Source organism: Colletotrichum fioriniae (genome assembly GCF_027942845.1).
Source record: "Colletotrichum fioriniae strain IMI 355084 chromosome Unknown scaffold_14, whole genome shotgun sequence".
NCBI lineage: Eukaryota > Fungi > Ascomycota > Sordariomycetes > Glomerellales > Glomerellaceae > Colletotrichum > Colletotrichum fioriniae.
The window spans coordinates 1,114,837-1,124,801 of NW_027076850.1; the positions used below are offsets into that span (position 1 = coordinate 1,114,837).

Consider the following 9,965-nt stretch of genomic DNA (forward strand, 5'->3'; position numbering starts at 1 on the left):
GGAGCGAGATTGAAGAGAGAAGGGATCGCCAGCAGACTCAGTAATCGAACCGGGCGGTTGGTTATCGCGGCAATGGTCACGACAACGGCGTCGATGTTGGCCCTGGTTCTGGATCGCCTACCCGTTATTACACAGGCAAGCCAGGCCTCAAGAAAAGAGATGTCAATCTGCACTTCTGCAGTGTCGCATGCTAGTTATTACATACAACGATGCAAAGCCGCCGTAGCCCGACATTTGTCGAGTGTACGTACCGAGGGAAGAGGAGGAGTCGAGGAGAGACATGGAAATACTGGCAAAGTCAAGTCACGCGGTATAAGAACTAACCATGGAAGTGGAAGAGCTGGCAAGCCGCGCCGCCGCCGCCGACCTTACAGGCTCACATACTGTAGCTCCGGAGGCATGGCAGTCCAGGTTCTCACTGGACTGGTCCGGTCGGCCGCGTCCTGACCGACAGGACCCATGGCCGTGGGCGGGACGCAACCTAGCATTGTGACTTGCAAGCAGGGCTATCTCTTGGCGTAAAAGGATATCTGTCGCTAGCATTGTCCCAGTGGACGATATTCAAGTCACCTTTTCGTGTATGTACAGACGGAGGAGCTACAAAGTAGAGTGTGGACGATGGCGATGAATGATAGCAAGTTGCGGAGAGAGGGGGAAGCCTGTCGAAGTCGTTGAGAAGATGAGTGGTAGGCGGGGAGGGTTGATACGCCCTGTATACGGAGTACTTGGGTACCTCAAGACAAGGTAGGCAAGGTATCGGGATATGTACCTCTCACCTCCCGTTAGTATGGGGAGGATGGTGCAAGCGTCGTAGTGTATCCGTCCTTGCGCTTGTGCTGCTGGAAGTCAAACCTTCTTCCCTGGTCAGCTGCAGGTGGGTGTGTGCTAGTATATCTTTCTCATCTCGTGTGCCTTAGTTATCTACTGGGGGGCCTAGGAGAACATGGAAGGGGGATTGGTTTCCAATTGTCGTCACTCTGCGCCTTTTTCGAGCATCATTGTGCAGGTGCCATAGAAGGGGGAAATATGAAGCGAGAAGAGAGAAGAACGAAGGAAGGGGCGAGTATGTTGCCCGGGTTCGATTGCGCTTACGTGACCTCGGGAGTAATGAATGGGAAGGTAAGGCACGGATACATGAGGTAATGAGATGCAGTGAGAGAGAGAGAGAGAGAGAGAGAGAGACAGGATAGACAGAAATGAGGTTTTGGGGCAGGATCAAGAAGGAGGAGGAAGAGGAGGAGATGGAGAGGATGGAGGTCACTTTGGGCGGCTCCACTTTCCTCCTCTTTGAGCAGGCACCACCCACCATTTTAGCAGTCACGACCAGACTCTCACTCCGGGCTGTAAGAAAACCAAAAGTCAGGAAACCAACCCCGCCGATGGAAAGAGTAGTTGCTGCGGCCTGTGCCTGCCTACGATTGCAAACCTCGCTGTTCCTCGTCCCTCCCTCGTTCCTTCCTCTGGAGTCTGATTGATCCTCCGTGGACTTTCGTTTTTGCAATGTTGAGATCCCGGTTTTCTGAGAGATGTAGGTACCTAAGATAAGGTACCTTGGCGGGACTTGTCTTCCAGAGGCGTCTGAGGTGTAAATCGGTGTCGTTGGTTGTCCTGCTTGACTTCCGCCAACACAGTTCCCGTCCAGTCTTCCCGCTGCCTGTCTATTCTTCACCCGCCCGTTTACCTTTTGTGCTCTTTCCTTTCGACAACTCTCACACACGCACATAAGATGTAATTAAGTACCTTGGCATACATCCACACTCTCCATTCCACCTGATCGGGATCTCTCACAGAATTGTAAGAAGGGCATCAGCACTTGCATCCTACCTTCCATTGTGGGGGGGGGGAAGAGATAGAGCGCGTATCGATTTACTAAGATAATCGCACAACCAGATATCACTAGTTGATGTTCCGTTCAAAGTAGATCCTAAGAGGAGAGCCCACATATCTGCCCTTCTTCTGTCCGCTTCACCTGAGGGAGTCTCCGTCGGCATCCATCCAGGGAACACCTCCCATTTCAGAGCTCCAAAAGACTGAGGTATCCGTAGGCACCTTGGGTAATCCGTACCTACTCCGTACGCACACCGCGACATTGGCACTCCCACCCACCAAACACGCACACACCCCCTCTGAGGTACCTTGACACCCCGGTCATCCTTCTTCTCTTCTTCGTCTTCCTCCCCCCCTTCGCTCCATGGCGGCATGCCCCGGGCAAGTCGAGGATAGAGAAGATGGAAAGGTATCTTTGTAGCGCGCACTGTACTCTACAACCCAGCTAGCACTTGACACCCTGGTCGCACCCCCAAGGGCCCCCGTCGCGACTCTCAGAAGTCCGTACTATGTACTCGAGTAGAAGAGGGCCCAGGCAGGTCAAGACCGCCACCCCCCGCCTTTCGTTTTTCCTTAAACTGTCTGGTTATGGCCGCAGCCCGTGCTACCACCTCACTATCCTCTTTTCATTCACTCCGCAGTTCCCTTTCACCTTATCCTCAATCGAGCTGCTTTTCCCCAACTGACACTTGTTGCTTGTTTTCGAGAACAGGGGAAATCGCTTGAACCACCAACGACGTACGTCCAAGCCGCCCCGATACCTCATCGAACCTATCTGTATCCATACCCGTCTCCTCTTATCCCCCCCTTTTTTTTTTTTCTTCTTTTCTTTTCTGGGGGGGCGTCCAAGAACCCGTTCTTCGGCTCCGTGGATTCCATTGAAATCCGGACGAGAGAGAAAGATACGACATCCCATCCATCTCACCCTTACCCTCACCCTCACCTTCACCCACCTGGTACCTGACCTGACCCGGTCTTGCCTGACAACTGACCCTTGGTCCAACGTCTCTCTCTGGCTCTGGACTCTCGGCCTTACCTCTCCTCCTTACCCCCCTCCTCAGGTCACCCCCAGTCTCTCTCTCGGCCTTCTCCCCGTCAAAAAAGGGATCCCCAAAAACCGCCGAGTGACCTCGACTCTTTCTCCCACTACCCCCGACCCAAGTTTTCCACTCGAGTCGCGTTTTTTCCCTTTTTCTGCGCGGCCACCCCATCGCAACACGCATCTCCGCAGAAATACCTACACAAATCCGCTCGGCTCATAACCCGCACCGCAGCCAGTTCGTTTCGCCAGGCCAAGCCTTCCCGCTTTCCGCTGCGAACAAACCACAACCACCACCCACCACCTGCTTCCGCTACGCTACCTTGTGCTTGTCTCCAAAAAGGCCAGCTTCCTTCCACCACCAACCATCCATCCACCGCGCGCGCGCCGCCTGTCAAAAAAATAGTCGCCGTCGACTATTGACTATTTGGGACAAATCTTCACTCAGTCTGTCCGCTATCCCGCTGTGGCTACCGACAAGCAACAAGTGCATGCCAGGCACGGAAGCTCCAAAAGTCAAACAAAGCAAATAAAAATTTAAATCAGCAAATTCCTCGCTTCCGTTGGTCGGCAAGGGGAAAAAAACAAAAAAGGTACTACTACACACGCAACCGCGCTATCAGTCGCCCGCGTAACCTACCCACCTACCTACCACCACCTACCCTACCAACTCTCCTACCTGCCATCTCTCTCAATCAGTCAACCTTACCTGCCTTCCCACCTCCACCACACGCAAGGCACCGCATCCGCTCCGCACCAGACTCGATACAGGTTACCTCCCGTTCCGACCTGCCTCCTTCTGCGACAACATCCAAGCTACACACAGCAAGAGCTCATCCACCCTGATCAAGTATAGATCAATCGGCACCACGCTCAAAGCAGTTTCTCCACCGTTTTTACCTTTTACTGCCTTGTGATACCATCCAACACCCGCGCACTTGACCACAATGGCCGACATCACCGATCAACACGACCAGACCTCGCCTACCGACCTCGACGAGTCGCAGGTTGGCAACGGCAGCGTCGCTGAGAACAGAGGCGTCAAGCGCCAACGTCCCAGCACCGCCGACGACGACGATGACGATGACGAGAAGGGCGGCCGCGAGCGTCGCAAGATTGAGATCAAGTTCATCAACGACAAGTCCCGTCGCCACATTACATTTTCCAAGCGCAAGGCTGGTATCATGAAGAAGGTACGTTGACACTGCCAACCGCTCCTCAATTCCCAACAAAGTCGAAGCAACCCTCCCCAGACGCATGTTGCTGCCTGCACCAGCCCGATTTTTACTTGTACAAAATGCTGACCAGAACGCACATTAGGCCTATGAGCTTTCTGTCCTCACTGGCACCCAAGTGCTCCTTCTCGTTGTTTCCGAGACGGGTCTTGTCTACACCTTTACGACACCAAAGTTGCAACCTCTTGTCACCAAGGCTGAGGGCAAGAATTTGATTCAGGTATGCGCTCTTTGCTTTACCCAACGCAGAGTAGAAAATGAGGAAGACAACTCTGACTCCTGATACAGGCATGCCTGAACGCACCCGAGCCCTCCCAAGGCGGCGAGAACGGCGTCGACGACTCGAACCAGGTTGACTCCCCCGAGGAGCCTCCTCAACAGCACTTGCCCCCTCAGGCAGGACGCCAGGGTATGCCTCAATCTCACATGCCTCCCAACTACATGTCCAACGTCGGCATGGACCCTTCTCAGGCGCTCGCCTACCAGAGCTATGTCCAGCAACAACAACGGGGTGGTGGCTACGCTATGCCGCCGCAGTCTGGTCTCCCCCAGCACACGTCGCATCAGTCATGATCGCCAAGTTCATCATGACTTTTGCATTTCCCGTTGATACCAGACACACATCCTGCATCTCCCAGACCTCGCTCGCCGGCATTCGTCATTTCTTCACCCGGCGATGAGGCTCTGGTAGTTTGGCGTTACAGTTCGGTGTTACTAATTGCTGCATCTCGTTCCACTACGTTTTCTTTTTATTTCTCTTGATCCCAATTTCCCTTTTGCTATTGCGACTCCGCCGGTATCTCGCAACTCGACCGTCCTTGGACTTCAATTTCAAGGAACATAGTGTTGTGCGATACCGTTATCGCGGAGCGGATTTTAATGCTGTCTAGCTGGGGAAAACACGGGGGAACATAACGAGAGACATGGAGACACTGAGGAGCATGCGATCAGAAGACATGGGGTATGGGTGGCATTACGACGGCGGCGGTCTCATTGAGCGCGGCACGTCTGTGCTTCGCGACAGGCGGCGTGCTGTCTGTGGACGCGAGTTTTTATGGCATCGTTGGCCATTTATCGTTTTCGTTCTTTTTTCCTTCTTCTCCAGTGGTGGTGGTAGGGGAGAGTTGTGTGTGGTTGGAGAAAGCTATGCCTTGCGGAAGCAGGGTGGGGAATTTCCGGCGCGGGAGGGGAAGGTTCTTTTTTCCAGCACGAGAGCACGACATTCTCACGGCTGGGGCAGGCACATCTTTTTGGAATGGACCGTGATGATTTTATTAAAGTCGAGGATCAACGAGGGAACAGAGAGACGTCGCGCGACCACTCGGTCCGCTCCAGAACCCGTAATCTCTTACTACGCTGCTCTGCGAGGAAATGTCTTTTGGGTTCTTTTCTCCGTAGGACTCGGCACGATACCCCCCGGCCCTGGGCAAATCAACAAAAAGCTACATTCATACCGCACACTTTCCGTTCCTGTTCGCTGTCATCATCGTCGTTCATGTCAGACGCGCTCTTAGCCTGGGATACAAGGGAATAAGCAGGCACTGAGAGCGCGGGGATGCGCCGGTTTCGGGGAAAGGAAGGAATCAAGAACGAAAGATGAGTTCAAGAATACGGAGAGGATGAAATGTCTCTATACACCTTGTATGATAGTTATATCCGCATGCGCGCGCCCCCCACTTGCGATTATTATTATTCCTCCTCCTCTTTCCCTCGTCTTCGTATCAAAAATTACCACTACTAGAAAGTCAGGACCTGACGAGTTGCTAATCTTTTTAAAAAGAAACGTTTAAAACCCAATGTACATTACGCGCCGAGGCCTGAGAAGCAATGCTAACCTGAAAGTCTACAATATTCTATGCAAATCCTAGGTAGTCACAAGAGAGTGTACAGATAGGTCGTACAATAGACCAATCACGCGTGAATTGATCCGGAGTGACAAGCGGTGGGTTGCTTCCGTCGAGTCCAGAAGAGAGAAAGAGAGAGACTTGCCGTTGCTTACACATTTCAGATCTTTCGATTTTCCTTCCTCCGTTCCCCGCGTCCGTCCGTCCGTCCGTCCCAATGGTCCAGTCCTCGAACATTCCGTTTGCGGACTCGAACAAGCACAAATTAGACTCGGGTTTGGTATGGTTTGATATGGCAGTGCGCAGTTGTCCGTGGCGCATACGTAAAGTGTGTGGTGTGCCGTCATGGTGACATGACAAGTGATTGAACTCTAAAGCTGGAATGCGAGACACGAAAGAAGGGGGAAGGAAAGCGGATACAAAGAGGTGCCGGCAAATAACCTACCTACCTACTACGATGGTGGTGAAGGGGGGAGGAAGCCCGGGTCGTTTTTTGACAGCTGCCCGACAGCATAAGGTCGCGCGGGCTTGATTGTCAAGCAGTGAGTAAAGTTTTCGCAACGGATTTGGCTTCTGTCCTGTCCATACAAACGGTTGTGTCATTTCTCCTTGGAATTTCCTAATTAATTCAAGCTCGGGCGGGCACCAAGTACGAACGAGCCAACCCCTACCGTCCGGTTGCTTGCTTGCTTGCTCGATAGAACTTGTTGACAGTTTGACGTCCGAGGGAGGAGGGGTGGAAGATCTAGGGTAGTAGGTTCCAGACCGCCCTTGATTGACAGAGGTTAATTTGTCGACATGCGCTCTCTTATTCTTGTTCTTGTCATTGCAAACTGTAGACGCTGTCGTCGCATTGGTATGCGGTTGAATAGCCCGCCGACAACTTTTGCCTGATTAGGTCGAACGGCGGATCTCTGGTTCCATTCATGGGCGATTAAACTCACTGCAGACTCCTGAATGGCGGGAACTCGGGATGCAAGGGGCACAGTAAGAGATTTGTATGCTGCTTTTGGCCTTCTCGCGCGTTGTGATTCGGTGAACGATAGACCCGCCCGTGGCACGGCCGGCGCAACCTAGTTGCTGGGCGCGGACTGACAGTGGTTGTGGACCTACGGGTACTGCCCGCAGTGCCCGCCTGCCTTCGTGTTTCGCTCGCTGTTACTAATGAGGTGTGCATGTCCTCAACGCGGCTTTGGCGACGGCGCCGGCAGCGGGGGTCCAGCGGGGGGATTGAAGAGGAGGGCAGCGTGTAGACTTGGCGCGAAGGACGCACACCCCTCTTGGCTGTTAGAGAAGATGAGGTTCACGACTATCTCACCATCGTCGTTGATCTCTCTCATCTGTCAAATTTGACTTGACTCGTTTCTGGTGACACAGTGTGCAACTAGCCAGGTAGACTGGAGGAGTCGCATTCGACTGGCCGAGAGAGTGAGACTACTTACTTTCTTTGATGTGTCACATGCGCATCTGCGTGCTTCAACTCTTTTCTTTTGACCTTTCCACAGCGGGGGAGGGTTGACATATTTGGAAAGACGCGTATCGAGCTGCGAGGTTTCCTGCTAGGCAAATGTATGTCTGTTGTTTTTGGTGGGGAAGGTCCTGTCTGGATTTGGATGTGAGCAGGGACAGCTCGTTGCCTTTTTGGGCCTGGCGGGCTTGACGGGATTTGCGGCGAACCGGTCCGCTGCAGTTTCAATGGGATCAGATCTAGATCTGAGATAGGCAGACAATTTTTTCTGAAGCTCTTTCGACTTTTGTCTCGTCTGCCGGAGTCTGGGGCCGAGCATCTATACAGTTGTTTTGATCGTCTCCGTACTCTCGAAGACGGCACATAAGGCTGCATACCAGTCAAAGGATCTCAGCCCAGCCTTCTGTCTCTATAGTCCGTCATCAAGGATGGGCGAGGAAGAGGGTAATTTTGAGTTGACCGAATCGGCGACCTCCTAGACGCTGTGGACAGGGTTGAATGCCGAGTCCCAAGGGCACATTGCCTTGACTAGACTAGATGCCGATCCCGAGGTCATTTCCTGGAAATCAAGAAACGTCGCCGGCGGTTGGGCCAGTACGAAGCGTAGCGAGCTTCCAGCTGATATGTGGACTCGCCATGTTTGCTTCCTGGTGGTTTAGGGCTCTATGGTACCGTCGGACATTGCAAACCTGGACTGCTTCTGCTGATGTTTGAGAAAATGGTGTCCAGGATGGTCTCCGCGCTCTCCTCTACTCGAAGTCTCCTTCTTTATCGCACTCGTCCTCTAGTAGTGAGCCTAGGCTGAGTCTTTGTTAGTCCGGACAACCAAGAACTTTACGTCGTCCCAACTACTCCTCTTCGAGACGATCAGAAAGAAGAGGCACCCACAAAGTCCCGAGGCTCGAGGATGGTCGCTTTGTATTGCACAGTGCTCAGAGTTGAGCCGCATCTCATTGCTAATAATTGCCCATCTCCGGGTTCAGGACAGATATCGTGGACTCCGGGTAAAGCGAAAGCCCCGCACAGCCACGGGACTCCCGTCGTCTGTTGTCGTCTTCATAGTCAATCGTGACCCGATTGGAGCGTGGTGGTTGGGATGCGACGGATGGCAGGGTTCAACTGACTTATGTTGTATCGGACAATCCAAGTTTGCGTTGTGACATCCAAACATAGCCTTCAGTCGGAGTTGGTGGTGCAGATATGTCTTGCTTGTCTCTCGGTTTCTGATACTGGCGCTAGCAACACCGGTAGACATGTGGCAGCCTCGTAATTGCCTTGGCCATTCAAAGCTCTGCCGTAGAGAAGAGTTCGTCAAGGTAGAGCATTAATACATTTTGCCCGTCCTATGTGGAAGTTGCCGTACCCCTCTGCAAGATGATCAGGAACGAAATTTGACTGGAACGGAGCATCGGAGCAGTGAAACTTCGATGTCCGTCTGGAGGGGAGCTGTTCAGATGAAACGGGCAGAAACAAGCTTCGTGGAAGGGACGGGTTCCTCGAAGAGTGCGGAATTGGAGGAAGCAATCCACATGCTCAGGGCTGCCATGCCGCGCTGGGTGACGTCGCCTCTGGCACCGCGACTCGAGACGCCAGAGTGCGAAGGGAGGATGCCTGTTGATCAACAATAAGAACGTATCCGTACTCGCAAAACATGTGATTGGGCGCACAGCTGACTGTTGGTGCAGCCCTAGAAGAAATGGACGGGCTGCTGATCTTATCGTTCGTCCTGGGTTGCATCCCCTCGAACTGGACCCTGCCAGCCTGCGTGCCTGTCTGGCTGCTTAGTGATACGCTTTCGAAGGGACAGAGTTTACGGACTGAGAAGCTTTAGCCGCCTTTAACTGTGTATCTGGCCGAGCATGGCGGACAAGTTGGCATGCGGCTCCTTTTTGCCTCGACTCATTTGATGTTCGAAGGCTTGACTTGGATGGAACGAGTGGACGGCTTAGGTGATGTGGCACAGTGACGAAGGCATCGACGGTAAGGTAGACTTGCTTAGTGGCTTAGTGACTTGGTACGTCTCACTTGAACTTCGCAGGAAGCGGGGGCCGGAGGCGACGGGCTGAGGGAGTTTGAGAAGGTTTCTGCACGGGCCAGGAAGGGCACTAGGCACCCTTGTATATGTACTTGTCGCGCTATCACCACAAGACCACAGGAGACAGGAAGGAGGGAACGCCATATCGGGTATCGAATCTGTACACACAGCTTCATCATTATCGATCGTAGCTGCTTGGAATTTGACAACCGCAGGCTGCCATTGAGTGTACAAACGTTATTTCGTGCAGCACAACATAACGAGCGTGATCTCCAGCCGGAAGTAGCCTGGTGGTTTCCTTCGCATACGGTTACAAAAAGAAAGAAAGCACCAAGGACGTCTTGTCCAAGGTTTGACGGTTGTCGCGTTGTCCATTCCTTCGTGGTCGCATTCCTCGTATCCAAATGCCATGATCCAGCATCCGTCCATCACTGGAGTCACCGCATCATACAACAACAAGTAGATTGGGGAGAAAGTTCTAGTCGATATTGTCTCCGTAACTGCTGCTGATAATTCG

At 52.9% G+C, this 9,965-nt stretch overlaps 1 protein-coding gene across 1 annotated transcript; it reads left to right on the forward strand.

The window, feature by feature from the left end:
- Positions 1–3,813: 3,813 nt before the first annotated feature.
- On the forward strand, positions 3,814–4,674 carry MCM1 (transcription factor of the MADS box; the record flags this gene model as incomplete). Its single annotated transcript, XM_053197028.1, has 3 exons — positions 3,814–4,059; positions 4,187–4,321; positions 4,390–4,674. 3 exons carry the CDS (start codon positions 3,814–3,816, stop codon positions 4,672–4,674), a joined length of 666 nt encoding a protein of 221 aa, XP_053045517.1.
- Positions 4,675–9,965: the final 5,291 nt, after the last annotated feature.